Source organism: Oncorhynchus nerka, linkage group LG18, assembly GCF_034236695.1.
Source record: "Oncorhynchus nerka isolate Pitt River linkage group LG18, Oner_Uvic_2.0, whole genome shotgun sequence".
Classification (NCBI taxonomy): Eukaryota; Metazoa; Chordata; class Actinopteri; order Salmoniformes; family Salmonidae; genus Oncorhynchus; species Oncorhynchus nerka.
The window spans coordinates 71,367,463-71,387,079 of record NC_088413.1 but is presented as its reverse complement, the minus strand read 5'-3'; the positions used below and the strand labels follow the sequence as shown (position 1 = coordinate 71,387,079).

Here is a 19,617-nt window from a genome sequence, read left to right as displayed (position 1 = left end):
ACATAAACAGCCTAACCAGCTCTGCTAGGGTGAGAAAAATGGCCAGAGTGAGGTGTTCTCTCATTTGTCTGAAAGTAGCTAGCAAGCTAGCTAACTTTAGCCGGTTATATTGGGTGCTTGACTGCCGTTGTGAGGTCAGAATCCTCGGATCAACCCTACTCCTTGGCTAGAGGTTCCAGAGCACATTTGGAACACTCCGAGAGCCAAAACCTCTGAGGACAATCTGACAACGCAGTGAATTTACAAACGCCCAGAGCACACTCTGAGCTTATTCTGACAACCCAGAGTGAATTTATGAACACACCATTGTTCGCCGCACACTATCTTCTATGCCCTTCATACTGTTAGCGGCTAACACAAAACAAATGGAATATGTTAGCTAACTATTTACCTTGTTGAACGCACCTCAGGTGTGTTACTGTATTCCTCGAAAGTAGTGCTTCATGTTGCATTAAATATTTGTATGCATAAACATATGACCTGGTTGTTTTCACCAGTGAAGGGATATTACAGATGATGAGGTGTTTGAGGATGAGCTGAGTGACTCTGCATCTCCATGAACCATTTGCTTCTCATATTCATAGACAACTTTCCTCCCAAGGCCGCCATAGAGCCTAGCTCAACCTTGGTTCCCTTCCTGCACAACTACTGTGACGTTTGCAACAAGAAGCCCTTTGTAAGTAGCCTAGTAACCCCTCCCTCCTTCCTCTTCTCCCAAATACTGCCCTTCCCTACAACTAATTTCCTCCTAGGTCTGATAACCCTCTCTCAATTCATTTGAATTGAAAGGGCTTTATTGTCAAGGGAAACATGTTTACATTGCCAAGCAAGTCTCTCAAGTGCTGAAGCTACAGCTGAAGATCAGGGAGCAGCAGGACCTGCTCTTCTGCTTCATGAACTTCCTCACGCTGGAGGGTGCAGTGCACATGCTCCAGTTCTGCCTCAAGGTGGGTAAGTAGGCTTTGGCCATTCACCTATATCCCAGATAGTTTTCAGTCTATTGTATCTCTATGTCCTGGCCCAGAAACACCCCCCCTAGCCTCTATTCCTTCGGTGTTTAGAAATCTGAAGGAAATGGATAACTGAAAGCAATATGGCAGAAACTCTCCAGTCAAAATTGAAGGCTTAAAATCTGCAATCACCAAAGGGGAAGGGGTTGTTTACCGAAGGGGGAAGGGTTGTTTCTGGACCAGGTCCAAGTCTTGATTCCCCTCCCTTCTACCCTTCATTACACAGGAAATAAGGTATTGAGTTCACCTAGCTAATAGGCTAATTAAAGGTGTATTTATTTCACACTGATTAATTAGCTATAGCACTGGTTGGTAGTTCCTCCCTCTCATTCACCACTCTTGTCTTCCTCTGTCTGTGGTGACTTACTTATCACCAAGTGACACTTATGAAAATGTCAATTGGTGTCAAGTGGCACTGAGAGGACATGGCTGCGAAGTGGAAGTGTTTACATGGTGCAACAAGTCTGCTAGAGCAGCCGGTCTGCTGCTGGTAAGGCCTGGGGTCATGTTATTTTAAACTGTTATGCAACGGCAAAAGAAAAAGAAAGGGGTTTTGAAGTACAGGTAATTCCTTCCTGTTTATTTTTTATTTATTGTATTGAATCTTTATTTCACTAGGCAAGTCAGTTAAGAACAAATTCTTATTTACAATGACGGCCTACCCAGGCCAAACCTTAACGACGGTGGGCCTATTGTGCGCTACCCTATGAGACTCCCAATCCCGGCTGGTTGTGATACAGTCTGGAATCGAACCATGGTCTATAGTGCTGCCTCTAGCACAGATGCAGTGCCTTAGACCGCTGTACCACACGGGAGCCCCATATGAACAGTTTTCTAAGCAGAATATTCATTTTTACAAATGGCAGGTTTGTTAAGTCATGCTGATATGTGTTTCTCTCTCCAGTTGCTGAGGTCCTCATGCCGTAGTGGTCAATCAATCAAATTTATTTATAAAGCCCTTGTTGCATCAGCTGATGTCACAAAGTGCTGTACAGAAACCCAGCCTAAAACCCCAAACAGCAAGCAATGCAGGTGTAGAAGCACAGTGGCTAGGAAAAACTCCCTAGAAAGGCCAGAACCTAGGACGAAACCTAGAGAGGAACCAGGCTATGAGGGGTGGCCAGTCCTCTTCTGGCTGTGCCGGGTGGAGATTATAACAGAACATGACCAAGATGTTCAAATGTTCATAGATGACCAGCAGGGTCAAAAAATAATAATCACAGTGGTTGTCGAGGGTGCAACAGGTCAGCACCTCAGGAGTAAATGTCAGTTGGCTTTTCATAGCTGATCATTCAGAGTATCTCTACCGCTCCCGCTGTCTCTAGAGAGTTGAAAACAGCAGGTCTTGGACAGGTAGCACGTCCGGTGAACAGGTCAGGGTTCCATAGCCACAGGCAGAACAGTTGAAACTGGAGCAGCAGCACAGCAAGGTGGACTGGGGACAGCAAGGAGTCATCAGGCCAGGTATTCCTGAGGCATGGTCTTAGGGCTCAGGTCCTCCAAGAGAGAAAAAGAGAGAGAGAATTAGAGAGCAAACTTAAATTCACACAGGACACCGGATAAGACAGGAGAAATACTCCAGATATAACAGACTGACCCTAGCCCCCCGACACAAACTACTGCAGCATAAATGCTGGAGGCTGAGACAGGAGGGGTCGGGAGACACTGTTGCCCTCCTACGCCCTGGTGGAGGCAGAGGACGACATGGTAGGTTGTACAGTGTGTGGCCCCTGGGTGGCAGTGTGAATCCAGGATTAGTTAGGAAGGCACACAGTACATTTTGTGAATCAAGATCTGGTCTGTACAACGTATGTTGATTTACTGGCCTATACATTTGCTTATTCAATACCATGATTTGTTTCTTTCTTTGTACAAAGGTGAATGGGGAAAATATTCAGAAATATTAATTCAAAGGAGCTCTGAGACTAACTCTTTTCAAGATCATTAGTGAACTTACAAAGTTGTCAAAGTTACTTGTTTTGCTGTTATTAATTTCAAGCAGGATTATAATTTAAGGGTTTCTACTAAGAAAATATGTAATGTTGTGTGATCAAATGTGTGATTCACTGGCAGAGACCACTGCCCTCTATCCTCTGACTATTTCATCCTCATAATTCCCACAGCAGACTTGAACCTCAGTATATTGCTCTTATTATTATTCTCCCAGAGTCTTCCGTAGCTGATGCACTAGATATTTTCCATTCTAGCTGTATTTTACCCCTACTAGAGCTGTTGTCAGTGAATACATATCCTATTTTAGATCCTGTACTAGTTTATTACAGTACTTCTTGTATATGTCACTCAATCACAGTGGTCCTTTGCAATGTGTTTCCCCTTTAACCTTGCTGCAGTTCTGTGCCGTTCCACACAAGCCTGTGCCTGTATTCACAATAGTGTTGGAGTAGGCATGCTGATATAGGATCAGATTGTAATGATTGAGATTAACTAGAGAGGGGGAACCTGATCCTAGATCAGCACTCCTACTCTGAGATCCTTTGTGAATTCAAAGCAAGCAATGCTTTATTATAACATTGTTTTTTAATGTGTTCTGGTACCAAGAAGTTCCAGGAGTACATCCAGGTAGTCGTTATGGAGTAAACAAGCTCTGGGGTGAAGTGTCCCTTAGGTACAGATCTAGGATCAGCTTCCCCTCCCCAACCATAACCTTAACCATTAGTGAGGAAAATGATCCGCTGATCAGCTTCTAGGGGCAACTTCACACTGCACCAGTAAAACAACAGAGGTCATGCTTCAGAAATAGCTTTGTGGTCTGTCACCATATGAATACCTACCAGTTTATGTAGTGGCTGCAGTAAGTGTAGAGGTTAGAGAGGTGGATTAGTAACCAAAGGGTCGATGGCTCAAATCCCAGGGCTGGTGTGGTCAAAATCTACCACTGAACCCCAAATATAGGCTTACTGTGGTTTACCCTGCACTGTTTCCAGTCTCTCAAGTTCCATTGTTCTAAATTAATAACAAAGTGCTATTCTGTCAGCCCTCTATGAATCTGTAAACAAAGTGAATATTGTTGGCTATCTTCCAGAAACTGCTCCAGGACCCAGAGCTGAGCAACAGTCAGCTGCTGGCAGACTTCCCATCTCCTCACAGTCTGGACTCAGTTCGTGGACAAGATGCTGCCTGATGTCAATCTAGGTATGCAACACTGGCCAAGTAGCCTGGTCCCAGATCTGTTTGTGCGGTTCTATGTTAACAACATCTCTCACAACCTGCTCTCCTGTTGAACTCCTTTGACCATCAACTCAGTGCCCAGACAACTGATAAAAGAAGTACATCATGCTTTTTCGACTTTGGTGGGGAAAGAATGCTGTGGGGGCATCATGGTAAAATAATTCCCGGCACAGGCGGCTGGTGGCACCTTAATTGGGGAGGACGGGCTCATAGTAATGGCTGGAACGGAAGAAATGGAATGTTATCAAACACATAGCTTCCATGCGTTCGATTCCATTTCAGCCATTATTATGAGCCGTCCTCCCATCAGCAGCCTCCTGTATATTCCGGGATAGTCCTTTAAGAATGTAAGCCCGACATGCCTGTGGAGTCCACCTATAACTCATGTCAGCTATGTTATTATAGTGCACCAGTTTAAATAAATAGGAAGAGCAGGGATCCAATGTCTCCAGTGTAACATAACAAATGTAACTGTTAAAGATCAAAAGTTCTCAGTTAATGAGCTCCACCACCCCGTTCACAAAAATGGATGGCTCCTACAAACAGCACGACAGTGTCTAGGGTTTACCGAAAATGGTGCGACAAACAAAAACATCCAGTCAACGGCAGTCCTGTGCGCGAAAACAGCTAGTTTATGAGAGAGGTCGAAGGAGAATGGCAAGAATTGTGCAAGCTAACAGTTGGGCCACAAACAGATAAATAACGGCGCAGAACAATATCTCGGAACGCACAACTCATCAATCTTTGTCAGATAGGCTATTTCAGCAGACGACCAACACTGGACAATTGAGGAGCGGAATTTTTTGTTGTCTAACATGACAGTGAGTTCAGTTTGAGCGGCCTGCGCAGTCCCCAGACCTCAACCCAATAGAGCATTTTTGGGATGAAATGGAATGGGCTTTTTGCAGCATGAATGTAACATTGTCCAATCTGCAGCAACTGCGTGATGTCAGCATTGACCAACATCCCTGTGGAACGTTTCCGACATCTTGTAGAATGCTCCAAAGAATTCAGGCTGTTCTGGAGGCAAAGGGGGGTCCGACCCGGTACTAGATGGGTGACCCTAATAAACTGGCCGGTGACGTATAAGGAATCTCCTCTGTGTTTTTTTCCATCTCAGAAAGGCCAGTATTTGGAGCCATTCCGCCAGTCCTTTGTGAATTACCCAAGCCCCAAACCCAGCCTGCCAGAGCTGACCATCCTCAGTCCCATGTCAGAGAATGACAGGAAGGTGGTCACACACACCACACCTGGATCTAAATAGTATTAGTTTACTTTCTGTTTTTTTTAGGTTGGACTTTGCACTTTTCCATTGGTTCCATTAAACTGGGGAAGATAAATCAAATGCACACAACATATTTGAAAGGGAAACTAATACTTTTCCGACCTGTGTCTGGCACACAGACTCCCACACGCCTATTTTTATTTCTTTTTATTTCACCTTTATTTAACCAGGTAGGCCAGTTGACAACAAGTTCTCATTTACAACTGCGACCTGGCCAAGATAAAGCAAAGCAGTGCGACACAAACAACAACAACACAGAGTTACACATGGAATAAACAAACATACAGTCAATAACACAATAGGAAAAAAATCTATATACAGTGTGTGCAAATGAGGTAAGATTATGGAGGTAAGGCAATAAATAGGTCGTAGTGGCGAAGTAATTGCAATTAAACACTGGAGTGATAGATGTGCAGAAGATGAATGTGCAAGTAGAGATACTGGGGTGCAAAGGAGCTAAATAAATAAATAACAATATGGGGATGAGGTAGTTGGATGGGCTATTTACAGATGCGCTATGTGCAGTGATCTGTGAGCTGCTCTGACAGCTGATGCTTAAAGTTAGTGAGGGAGATATGAGTCTCCAGCTTCAGTGATTTTTGCTATTCGTTCCAGTCATTGGCAGCAGAGAACTCCCTACCTCAGCTGACAAGTGTTTTTAGTTAGGAGAGACATTTGATCGCCCAGCCAAATGAGAAACGATCCTAGAAATATATTGCCATTGCTGGAAGTTTTCTTTCATGTTGTAATCTTCTCCACTGCATTTTAAAGTGATGTTTGTTTTGAACTCCCTAGCTCTTCAATGACCTGTTCAAGAACAATGCCAACCGATCGGAGAGAGCAGAGAAGAAACACAACCAGAACTACTTCATGAAGATGATCACTGTGGAAGGGGTCTACTTTATGTACAGTATGTGAAAAGTTATTAAATATTATACACCCCTAGTAAGTATGGCACCCAGGGTATTCAGTGCAGTACACTGCACAACATAGTTTACCACAATTCATCAACAACTTTTAAGGGCTGTTTGACTGTACTGCATGATTTAAACAGAAGTAAACACATTTCAGTTCAGTGATGAAAAGACCAGATTAGGATGTGTCAGAATTTGTATTCATTTGCGTCTATTTTCCTCAGTTGACTGGACCTGGTTCTTTTAGAACTGTTTCCTGAACTGAACAAGGTAAATTGATGAGTTATGTTATGATTATTTCAATGTAACTTATTGAAAGTGAGGCACCTGCATGTCTGCTAGGAGACTCTAGTAGCTGTGTTGGAACATGTCATTTGATTCACACGACTTTTCCAGACAATACTTTTCAATGTTTAATTTACTTTATTGAAATGCTGATGTATGGCTCTACTGACTGATAAAGCAGAACATTCATCCTATAATCATTCCATCATTGTTAATACAAACAAAAATGTGTAATGGGTCCACACTCAAAAATATGTCACATAAAGCTTACTTCATTATTCAATGTTTTTAATTATTTTCACTGCATCAGCATACACAGATGTTTGGGCTTTACAGCCTTCAGTGTTAATACATACATTGTACATGTGGATTTTATGTGTTTTTTTCTCTCCAATCAGCAGCAGGGACAGCAGGAGACTGCTTCTAACATGGCTCCATGGACGTGGCAAGAGGATTGTCTGGCTTTAGTCTCTGCTTCATCTGCTGCATGTTGTTGGAATAAACTGTATATACAGCACTTAAACCACTCATACCGCTGCACTTGTGATCATTTTTACTGATTCATAAAACAATAATACTGAAAAGGGGATGTGACTGAACATGATTGTGATAATAAAATAAAAATGTCTGAAGACTCATTAATCAAACTTGGTCGCTGCTTTTGTAAACCTCCCCATATCGTTTCTTGTCTGGCCTTGTCACACCCTGATCTGGTTCACATGTCCTTGTGATTGTCTCCACCCCCTCCAGGTGTCGCTTATTATCCCAGGTGTATATATCTCTGTGTTTCCTGTCTCACTGTGCCAGTTCCTCTTGTTTGCCAAGTCAGCCAGCGGTTTTCCTTGCTCCTATTTTTCCCAGTCTCTGTTTGTTTATAGTCCTCCTGGTTTCGACCCTTGCCTGTACTGACTCCGAGCCCGGCTGCCTGACCACTCTGCTTGTTCTGACCAACAGCCTTCCTATCCCCTTGTACTGTTTTGGACTCGATCTGGTTTCTGACCCCTGCCTGGCCTGACCTTGAGACTGCCTATCACCTGGTACTGTTTGGACTCTCGCCTGTCCCCGACCTTCCTTTGCCTACTCCCTTTGTTATAATAAATATCGGAGCTCTACCATCTGCCTCCTGTGTCTGCATTTGGGTCTCGCCTTGTGCCCTTATAGGCCTATAATTATCATGAAGTAAACATGCGCATGTTCAGAGCCATGACTCATTTTAGTCTGCACTCTGCCGCTGTCATTGGCAGCTTGCAGTCCTGCCTTTCCGGAAAGACTTGGAAATAGTGATGTTTTAATGCCATGGGTTTTTCCATTGTATTATTTGGCTTGCCTTAGAGCTAAATGGTGAGAATTCTTTAGATTCCTTCATCGGAACTGTCATCACTTCAGTGGAAACACAACAGCTCCCCCGAACACACAGGACAGTCAGACTTACTGTACAGTGCATTCAGAAAGTATTCATACCCCTTGACTTAATCTATTTAATTCATTTTAAATTCAGGCTGGAACGCAACAAAATGTGGAAGAAGTCAAGGGGTATGAATACTTTCTGAAGGCACTCCTGCATGCAAAATACACATTTGACATGCACCAGCTCTTCATCTACTAAATCTTTGAGGGGTCTGAAAGTATCAAAAGGTTTTAACCTAAAATATTTTGCTTTCATTAACTTTCACAAATATGTCAATCAATACGGCTAAATTGCAACAACAATAAAATGCAAATATACATGACTCTATAAAAGTGACAAAACAAAGTCATTGGCAGTTTTTGTGTCACTTGCCTGTATGTACCTGCATATACTGTAGTAAAGCAAATATAAATACATTATTTCTTGAAATAGTATAATACTCTTTCTCATAAACAGCAGCCGTTTTAGAAAAATTGAAATATGTGACACATCACCACAGAAACCTGCCATATTGTGATCTTCTGGAAATAATCTCTCATAAACTTGTGGACAGGGCCCACATCAGGCCTAGCAGTAACAAAGTCAGACAGTTGGCCCCAGCCGCCATGGATGAGTTTCTGAATTTGATGCGGCCCTCCACAGTTGGGTACACCCTCTTCATCTCCTTGATGTAGTTGCCGAAAACCGAGATGTCCAGATCACCTATAGGCGATAGTATAGAAAATATGAGTTAAATCCTCTGTTGCTATAGCAGGGTGATAGATTCTTTTTTTCTCTCTTTTTTTTCCATGTACTACGGTATTCACTCACTATATGGCTTGAGGTAAGGCATCAAGGTTGCCACAACCAATATTAGTTAAAACCGTGTTGATTAAAAAGATCATTTGAACCCGCTGTGAATATGTTCACTGCATTGTAATGGCATATTGTTTAAGCCTGTATGACATGCAATACGCCCCCATAAGCACAGTCAACAAGTATTTTAAGCCTGTATGACATGCAATACGCCCCCATAAGCACAGTCAACAAGTATTTTAAGCCTGTATGACATGCAATACGCCCCCATAAGCACAGTCAACAAATATTTTAAGCCTGTATGACATGCAATACGCCCCCATAAGCACAGTCAACAAGTATTTTAAGCCTGTACTCATGAAGTAGTAATGGGTCTCTTCAAGTGCTTACGAGTTCAACTAGGATACTTTTTTCACAGATATTTTCTGGAAGTTGAAGGCCTTTTATTTAATCTTCTCTGTAATGTAATGTCATATACAGTGTTACAGCAGCAGAGGCAATGCCTTCGTCTGTGCAGTGTTTTAGCTTTTAGAGGACAAATAGAGTAATTTTACATGTATGAAAAATGTTTAAAGAAAGGTTGTTTAGATTGTACTTACAGTAATATGCTTCTGTAAAATATTTACTTTGGGTCTGGGAAACAGTGTTTAACAGGCCCAGAGTTCACACAATGCTAATTCATGGTAACACCTGCTGTTACTCGTGAGTGACACTCACTGGTCGGACATACACCAGACCCTGTATGTGAACATTTTCTAATATAACACTGAATGATAACCAATTCTAACGTAACACTGAATGGCAACCAATTCTAATGTAACACTGAATGTAACTTTAAAGGTTGCTTGTTGGTCATAAGGAACTAACTACTTAGTTAGCTGTATCCCAGTGAGCACATATGTATTTTCAACTAAATCAACATCTTTTGCTCATAGGGATGTTGCTAGTCAAATCGAGGAGGATGACACCATGGTCTCCTAAACTAGTGTTTTGTCATAACCTTGACACAGATGCTCACCAGATGAGACAGCCACGTCCAACGGCCCATTAAACTGAGGTTACTACAACTCAAAGGTATTTTCAGAAAACAGAGAACATTGATTTCTCATTTGAGACTTTTCATTTGGATATTTGTCCTCCAGAAAAGTTACTACATGGGCCTATTTGTAATTTATAATGAGGCACAAGGGTTATTTATTTCTATTTTTCATTCAATTTCACTACCAACAAGGCTTCAGTACATACAGTGCATTCGGCAAGTATTCAGACCCCTTGAATTTTTCCACATTTTGTTACGATACAGCCTTTTTCTAAAATTGATTAACTTGTATTTACCCCCTCATCAATCTACACACAATACCCCCTAATGACAAAGCAAAAACAGATTTTTAGGAATTTTTGCACATTTCTAAAAAAGAAAAACTGAAATATCACATTTACATAAGTATTCAGACCCTTTACTCAGTACCTTTTTGAAGCACCTTTGGCATCGATTACAGCCTTGATTCTTCTTGGGTATGAGCTACAAGCTTGGCACACCTGTATTTGGGGAGTTTCTCCCATTATTCTCTGTATATCCTCTCAAGCTCTGTCAAATTGGATGGGGAGTGTCGCAGCACAGCTATTTTCAGGTCTCTCCAGAAATGTTTGATTAGGTTCAAGTCCGAGCTCTGGCTGGGCCACTCAAGGACATTGAGAGACTTGTCCCAAAGCTGATCCTGTGTTGTCTTGGCTGTGTTCTAAAGGTCGTTGTCTTGTTGGAAGGTGAACCTTTGCCCCAGTCTGAGGTCCTGAGCACGCTGGAGCAGTTTTTCATCAAGGATCTCGCTGTACTCTTCTCCGTTTAATCTGTCCCTCGATCCTGACTAGTTTCCCAGTCCCTGCTGCTTAAAAACATCCCCACAGCATGATGTTGCCACCACCATGCTTCACCGTAAGGATGGTGCCAGGTTTCCTCCAGACGTGACGCTTGGCATTCAGGCCAAATAGTTCAATCTTGTTTTCATCAGACCAGAGAATTTTGTTACTCAAGGCCTGAGAGTCCTTTAGGTGCCTTTTGGCAAATTACAAGCGGTCTGTCATGTGCCTTTTACTGAGGAGTGGCTTCCGTCTGGCCACTCTACCATAAAGGCCTGATTGGTGGAGTGCTGCAGAGATGGTTGTCCTTCTGGAAGGTTCTCCCATCTCCACAGAGGGACTCTGTAGCTCTGTCAGAGTGACCATCAGGTTCTTGGTCACCTCATTGGCCAAGGCCCTTCTCCCCCGATTGCTCAGTTTTGCCAGGCGGCCAGCTCTAGGAAGAGTCTTGGTGGTTCCAAACTTCTTCCATTTAAGAATGATGGAGGCTACTTGGTTCTTGGGGACCTTCAATGCTGCAGAAATGTTTTGGTATCCTTCCTTTGGTATCTGTGCCTCGACACAATCCTGTCTCGGAGCTCTACATGCACTGTCAACTGTGGGACCTTATATAGACAGGTATGTGCCTTTCCAAATCATGTCCAATCAATTGAATTTACCACAGGTGGACTCCAATAAAGTTGTAGAAACATCTCAAGGATGATCAATGGAAACAGGATGCAGCTCAATTTCAAGTCTCACAGCAAACGCTCTGAATACTATGTAAATAAGGTATTTCTATTTGAGTTTTTTGCAAAATTTTCTAAAACTTTTTTTGCTTTGTCATTATGGGCTATTATGTGTAGATTAATGAGAAAAAAAATATTGAATCCATTTTAGAGTAAGGCTGTAACATAGCAAATGTGGAAGAAGTCAAGGGGTCTGAATACATTCCAAATTAACTTTGTACAATTTTGTTTCTCGGGTATATTCAGTGAGGTGTAATGTAATGATTAGAGCTCACATAATTTAAGCAATAAGGCACACCAGGAAGTGTCACAGGTAAATAAAGTAAATATAGTAAAGTGAGTACTGAGTAGGCTAAATTATGATCTAAACCATCCCCCCCCCCCTCCCCCCCTTTAAAAGCTCAATAGCTACATTCTGACAGTTTAAAAACATTATTTGTAGAGGCTGCTGCCTAATGTTTTCAGGTTTATAGTTAAACTCAATACATGTATCTGTGATACGACGAGCTCCTAAATGTGTAAACCAACATGGATCATTTAGCTACTTGATTGAGAATTTGAGGACCCCTGTAAATATTATAAAAAACAATATATATATATATATATATATCACTATTGTAAAGTGGCTGTTCCACTGGATGTCTTAAGGTGAACGCACCAATTTGTAAGTCGCTCTGGATAAGAGCGTCTGCTAAATGACTTAAATGTAAATGTAATGTAAAATGTAAATGGCGTTGTTAGGGTCCCACAAGAAGATATAGTCCGGACAAAAATCTGGTTGTTAGTTCTTTTGGGCATGTTGCTACATAATTAAATTGAGGAGTTTAGCACAACAGCCACAGGCTTCATCATTGACGATGTCCTCAGTGAATATAAGAACGTATCCTAACCAATCCACATCGATGGGGCTTGGCAAGTATATTATAGCTCCACATTGATCTGGTACTGGTAATACCTGTATATAGCTCCACATTGATCTGGTACTGGTAATACCTGTATATAGCTCCACATTGATCTGGCACTGGTAATACCTGTATATAGCTCCACATTGATCTGGTACTGGTAATACCTGTATATAGCTCCACATTGATATGGTGCTGGTAAATACCTGTATATAGCTCCACATTGATCTGGTACTGGTAAATACCTGTATATAGCTCCACATAGATCTGGCACTGGTAATACCTGTATATAGCTCCATATTGATCTGATACTGGTAATACCTGTATTTTGCTCCACATTGATCTGGTACTGGTAATACCTGTATATAGCTCCACATTGATCTGGTACTGGTAATACCTGTAATTTAGCTCCGTATTGATCTGATACTGGTAATACCTGTATTTTGCTCCACATTGATCTGGTACTGGTAATACCTGTATATAGCTCCACATTGATCTGGTACTGGTAATACCTGTATATAGCTCCACATTGATCTGGTACTGGTAATACCTGTATATAGCTCCACATTGATCTGGTACTGGTAATACCTGTATATAGCTCCACATTGATCTGGTACTGGTAATACCTGTATATAGCTCCACATTGATCTGGTACTGGTAATACCTGTATATAGCTCCACATTGATCTGGTACTGGTAATACCTGTATATAGCTCCACATTGATCTGGTACTGGTAATACCTGTATATAGCTCCACATTGATCTGGTACTGGTAATACCTGTATATAGCTCCACATTGATCTGGTACTGGTAATACCTGTATATAGCTCCATATTGATCTGGTACTGGTACTGCTGTACCAAAATAAATGCCAGTCTGGAAGCAAAGGGAAATAATGTGCGAGTTGAGATAAATACAAGAGATGTTTCGACAGCAACATGAACATGATATTCTTATGAGGCGCAGTGATCATTTTCAAATGGAACTGTTAGCGGCCATAGTGGGCCTGTGTCCACCAATACAGCATGGTTTGGAACGCTGCTTGTCCAGTCAGCATCTAGGATCCAAACAAACAGTTTTATAATTCCCTATCCTCCATGACAGATGGCCATTTCAATGTGAAAGTTCTGTATCTTTGCACCTTCCTGAACAGGCCCCTGTTCTGTTCAAACCATCGCACCCTGCCCAATGGACTCACCAGTGTCATGTTTCAGTTTCTCCTCCTTAATCATGGTAAAACCATCTCCTCCGTCTGCGATGTAGGATGGTAGGACCAGCTTGTACAGCCTATCTGGGTCCAGAGATTCGTATCTGGGCACACGGCACTGAGAGCAGCGGAGGCTCAAGGACGTCACACGGTCCCCCACCGACCGTGACAGGTCGTATTCCACATGGATTCCTGGGAAGTTGAAGCAGCCAGAAAGGGATTCAGTATCAATCTTTACATTTGGTGGCAGCAGTGGGATCCAAAAATACAACTTGTTGGTCAATACACTGTATACAAAAAGTACAGGAAGGAATTAAGTCAAATCTATAAAGATCACAGTGAGTGTATTACAGAAGTGCTGTTTCATTCAAAGGAATGTCAAATAGAACTATAATGTACAGTATATCCTCCAATTATATTTTTAAACCACAGTGCTCAAAATAATCACTTATTGACTGGTACCTGAAACTTGAAGAAATTCTCCTCTGCTGCTCCCGTATCTTCGGACAGAGTTTTCAAATGCCTTTTTCAAGGTTGACCCCTTCAACTGCACCAGATCAAAAGTGCCCCCAAATGGTAAGACTGATATAACTTCCTCCATGGTGATGGTGCCTTGAGAAAGCAATGTAGAATAAATGTATGGTGTCCATAATATGGACAGCCTTACTCTGTAGAAGTTTATTAGGACAGCCTCACACTGTAGAAGTGAGGACCTTCATTTCTGAAGTCATGAATGGCATCACTGTAAAGTGGCTAATTTTTCCATTTTAAAATGACTGTTTAGTTAGTAATATAAGGATTCTTAAATTAGTTGGCAGAACTTTTAAAACACTTTATGAACCCATTATGAGTTATGACACACCATTTTTGTGACTTTCATCTATTCCTGTCCTTATGCCTCCACTGTTCAGGATGCATAAACTGACGTGATTCCACTGGATCTCATCTGCATACTTGATATTGTGATGAATCTAGAAGAGTCCGTGGAAACACAATGGTCACACACTTCAGTATAGGGGAAAGCCCTCAATCTGGGGCAAGTCCACCTGTAGTGGACAGAACACTGACATACTTCCACCTGGGCTGAGAATGATATTCCGCATGGTGAAAGCGTCTGCCACGTACTCACCATTGCGTCACAGATGAGGTTCCCCAGGTTGCACTCTCGGAACCGGCACTCATTGAAGGTTCCATTGAGATACACCAGGGTTTTCCCCACGTACTGAGACGAGTACTGGGCCAAGTTCTTCTTCCACTCGTCAACATCAGCAAGGATACCTGGATCTGAGAGACAGTTGTTTAGTGTAAAAACATGGCTTTGAATGAATGTTCAACAAAAGAAAGAGGAAAGCAATGACTGCAGTTAGGCCTCGATTCAATCAGATCGAGCGTTAACCTGCGTTTTCCGACATCCGCATAGTGGATGTTTTGGTATGAGCTGATAGGAAGGGAGTGTCAAAAAATACTCCCTATTATCTCTACTGTGTTAAAAGTTCAAAACCTCAATAGAAGGTGTAGGCTCAAGCGATGATATAAATATGTCAAATCGATGTGTAGACAATAGTACCTCACGCATTCGAGTGTTCGAACTTGTAATGCGGCTGCATAGGATTTCTCTGATATAAAGTCGCATGTGGTTTTGTTGCATCCAATAGCAGTGTCCGCGATAAGTAAACACAATGATCTTCTTCTGGTTTGACAGCTATCACGCAGTTCCACCTCAGACACCGCCAAAACAACCACTGTGTTGGCTAGTGCATATTGATGTCTATTGTTATCAGTCAGATCCAGATAGTCAGTCACAACTCTTCCAGTAGTTTACCCTGGGCTATGCTGCTGTCCAGCAGGATGGGGTTCCCATTCGCCTTCAGCACGTTCCCAGCTTTATCAAAGACCAACTTGAGGTATCCCAGGTACTTCCCAAAGGCAAAAGCCTGTACCACAGGGACATCTCTCCCGTCCTCAGACCTCACCGTGAAGGGGTAGGGACCCATCGGCACCTCTGAAGATGGGACACTCCCTACAATGACAAACAGGCCTGTTATCTATCTTCCTCCCACTTGACTATTTCACATTTGAACTTTATCATTATGTCTTAACATTGACAGGCTACATTGACACTTAACAGTGTGTGCTTCATTCAAATTATGCCAATATCTCAATTTGGTTTGTAACATAAACTGCCATTCAAAAGTTTGGGGTCACTTAGAAATGTCCTTGTTTTTGAAAGAAAAGCAATTTTTTTGTCCATTAAAATAATATCAAATTGATCAGAAATACAGTGTAGACATTGTTAATGTTGTAAATGACTATTGTAGTCGGAAACTACATATTTTTACTGGAATATCTACATAGGCCCATTATCAGCAACCATCACTCGTGTGTTCCAACAACACATTGTGTTAGCTAATCCAAGTTTATTATTTTAAACAACAGTCTCAACATCAACAGTGAAGAGGCGACTCCAGGATGCTGGCCTTCTAGGCAGAGTTCCTCTGTCCAGTGTCTGTGTTATTTTGCCCTATCTTTTATTTTTATTGGCCAGTCTGAGATATGGATTTTTGTTTGCAACTCTGTCTGGAAGGCCAGCATCCCGGAGTCACTTCTTCACTGTTGACGTTGAGACTGGTGTTTTGTGGGTACTGTTGAGGACTTGTGAGGCGTCTGTTTCTCAAAATAGACACTCTAATGTACTTGTCCTCTTGCTCAGTTGTGCAGTTGGGTCCTCCCATTCCTCTTTCTATTCTGGTTACAGCCGGTTGGAACACAGAAATGGTGGTTGCTGATCGTGGGCCTCGGTATGCCTATGTAGATATTCCATAGAAAGTCAGCCGTTTCCAGCTACAATAGCCATTTACAACATTAACAATAAATACACTATATTTCTGATTAATTTGATGTTATTTTAATGGACAACAAATGTGCTTTTCTTTCAAAAACAAGGACTAAGTGACCCCAAACTTTTGAACGGTAGTGTATTTCTTTGCTGAACAAGAAACTCCCAAAATGTGACTGATATGGTAAAACCCAAGAGGATACTTGTGAAAGGCTGACATAGTGGACATTGACCCTGTTTACACATCCACATAGTTCAACTTTCTTTTATGATCTAGAGCTGTAATCACAGCGCTATGACAATGTAACAACTGAATAATTGGGCACCTGTGTAGAGGAAAGTGTTGGTGTGTCCGCCGATGACCAGGTCCACGCCTTTCACTCGCTTGGCGATGTCTATATCCACGTCAAATCCAGAGTGACCAAGGGCGATGATCTTATTGTAACCAAGAGTGATCAGTTTATCCACCTGGACCTGCAAGGCTTTAATCTCATCCTCAAAGATCAGGTGTGGACCTGGAGTGTACACAATAGAAAAGTTTAAGGTGAGTCACACAACTGTGAGTGACTTGACCTGAAATTCCTCGAATAAGCTAGTGATTAAGCGAGCAACCCATCAAATGATCCATCAACCAAACCCTCTATTTTACCTGGTAAGGATAAGACTGGAGTTTCCACTGAGGTGTAACCTACCACAGCCACTATTTCAGAGCCCATCGTGAATGTTGTGTAGGGTTGATAGTAGCCATTGATAGTTGGGGCGAGTGTTGCATCTGCCTTGATGTTGGCACTGAGAACAGTGAAGTTCACCTTCTGCAGAAAAGGGCGGAGCAGGCCCTCCACTCCATTGTCAAACTCATGGTTTCCAAATGCCTGAAAGCCAGGGAAAGATAACTGTTACCTGTCTCACTACATGATTATGTGAATTATTATATCAGATCATGCTCTTTGTCTGTGTGTGTGTGTGTGTGTGTGTGTATGTACTTGTGCGTGTGTGTGAGAGATACTGAGAAAGATAAAGTGTGATAAAATGTACTATACCTAATTCACAATTTCATCAAGGTTGATGCAAATGGCTTACCATCGCATCATATCCAAGCTTGTTCATGAAATACGCAGCTTCCTCCCCTTTGTAGTAGTTGAACCAGACAGTACCCTGAAACTGATCGCCAGCATCCAGCAATAACACATTCCGTTCTTTGCTCCGGATGTCTGCTATTTTTGTGAACCTCCTGGCCACTCCGCCAAAACAAGGACTACCTGGGCTACATTTACCCGACTCTCTACTATTCTCCTCAATCCGAGCGTGAGCATCGTTGGTGTGTAGCAAAGTAAGCTCGAAAGTTGACACACTTTCAAAATGCATGAAGAAAAAGAGCAAAGCCAAATGCATGCACGGAGGCAGAGTCCTCCACACATCCATTTCACTCACGTCAAAGCACGTACTGTGCAATAGGCTCTGTGCCTAGACTCCAGTTCCAAATTAAACTAATTTAGTAGGCGTGTACATGGGTAGTTAAGTGTTAACACATGTTTAAATACTTGGCTCCTCGGATGTTGTTGCCGTGGTCATCTGTCCCTATAATTTTCTCCACAAAGAACAATAGAAGGTTTAGTTGAGGAGCTAAGACCACATGAATACCCATTCATGTTTTCCACACAGTGCCTCACTTTAATACCATGTGGCTATGCTGGATTTATATGGCTAAATATATGCAAACATTTATTCAGTTTCATTGGCAAAATCTTCAATGCATTCTGTTTTCAGTGTCAAGTAAAATGTACATTACACCAGTCCCAACGTCAACAGTGAAGAGTTGACACCGGGATGCTGGCCTTCTAGGCAGAGTTCCTCTGTCCAGTGTCTGTGTTATTTTGCCAATCTTAATCTTTTATTTTTATTGGCCAGTCTGAGATATGGCTTTTCCTTTGCAACGTTGTCTAGAAGGCCAGCATCCCGGAGTCGCCTCTTCACTGTTGACGTTGAGACTGGTGTTTTGCGGGTACTATTTAATGAAGCTGCCAGTTGAGGACTTGTGAAGAGTCTGTTTCTCAAACTAGACACTCTAATGTACGTGTCCTCTTGCTCAGTTGTGCACCGGGGCCTTCCACTACTCTTTCTATTCTGGTTACAGCCAGTTTGCGCTGTTCTGTGAAGGGAGTAGTACACAGCGCTGTACGAGATCTTCAGTATCTTGGCAATTTCTCGCATGGAATAGCCTTCATTTCTCAGAACAAGAATAGACTGATGAGTTTCAGAAGAAAGGTCTTTGTTTCTGGTCATTTTGAGCCTATAATCGAACCCACAAATGCTGATGCTCCAGATACTCAACTATTCTAAAGAAGGCCAGTTTTATTGCTTCTTTAATCAGAACAACAGTTTTCAGCTGTGCTAACATAATTGCATAAGGGTTTCCTAATGATCAATTAGCCTTTTAAAATGATAAACTTGGATTAGCTAACACAACATGTCATTGGAACACAGGAGTGATGGTTTCTGATAATGGGCCTCTGTACGCCTATGTAGATATTCCATAAAGAAATCAGCCGTTTCCAGCTACAATAGTCATTTACAACATTAACATTGACTACACTGTACTTCTGATACATTTTATGTTATTTTAATGGACAAAAAATGTGTTTTTCTTTCAAAAACAAGGACATTTCTAAATGACCCCAAACTTTTGAATGGCAGTGTATGCTATGATCCAGCATATCGGTGTCACAGGCTAGACATTAGCATTATGAGAAATGCTGCCCAGTAGCAAGGTCCAAAATATATGGACTCTTGGAGGTGTCATGGAACTCTTGGGGGTGTCCTGGAACTCTTGGAGGTGTTCTGGAACTCTTGGGGGTGTCCTGGAACTCTTGGGGGTGTCCTGGAACTCTAGGAGGTGTTCTGAAAATAGGGTTGCTGTCAATTGTTGTAGGAAAGTACTGCAAAGGTGATGTGTTACTCTATTTGTGAGGCTGTAAAAGTGATAGACCACATGAACTTCGGACCAGAAAGATACCTCTATCCTACCCTTGCTTGATTGAACCTGCTAGGCTCGATTTACTTCCCCAACTAAAAACACAATGTAACAGTACCCTCTAGTGAATATTGAAGGTAAATTGAAGCCCACAGAAGCCTTTCATGAAGTACAGCTTCCTTTAATCTCTTTAGGGAGGCTCTCGTTATAGACTCTATTTTGGAGGATTTC

At 42.0% G+C, this 19,617-nt stretch overlaps 1 protein-coding gene across 1 annotated transcript; it reads right to left on the bottom strand.

The window, feature by feature from the left end:
- Positions 1-6,954: 6,954 nt before the first annotated feature.
- Positions 6,955-17,873, bottom strand: LOC115146402 (snake venom 5'-nucleotidase-like). The gene is made up of 9 exons (XM_029688447.2): positions 17,496-17,873; positions 17,065-17,287; positions 16,742-16,930; positions 15,402-15,599; positions 14,709-14,863; positions 14,442-14,550; positions 14,042-14,191; positions 13,571-13,771; positions 6,955-8,793 (listed from the first exon to the last, which is right to left on the bottom strand). Exons 1-9 carry the CDS (start codon positions 17,835-17,837, stop codon positions 8,627-8,629), a joined length of 1,734 nt encoding a protein of 577 aa, XP_029544307.2. The 5' UTR covers positions 17,838-17,873; the 3' UTR covers positions 6,955-8,626.
- Positions 17,874-19,617: the final 1,744 nt, after the last annotated feature.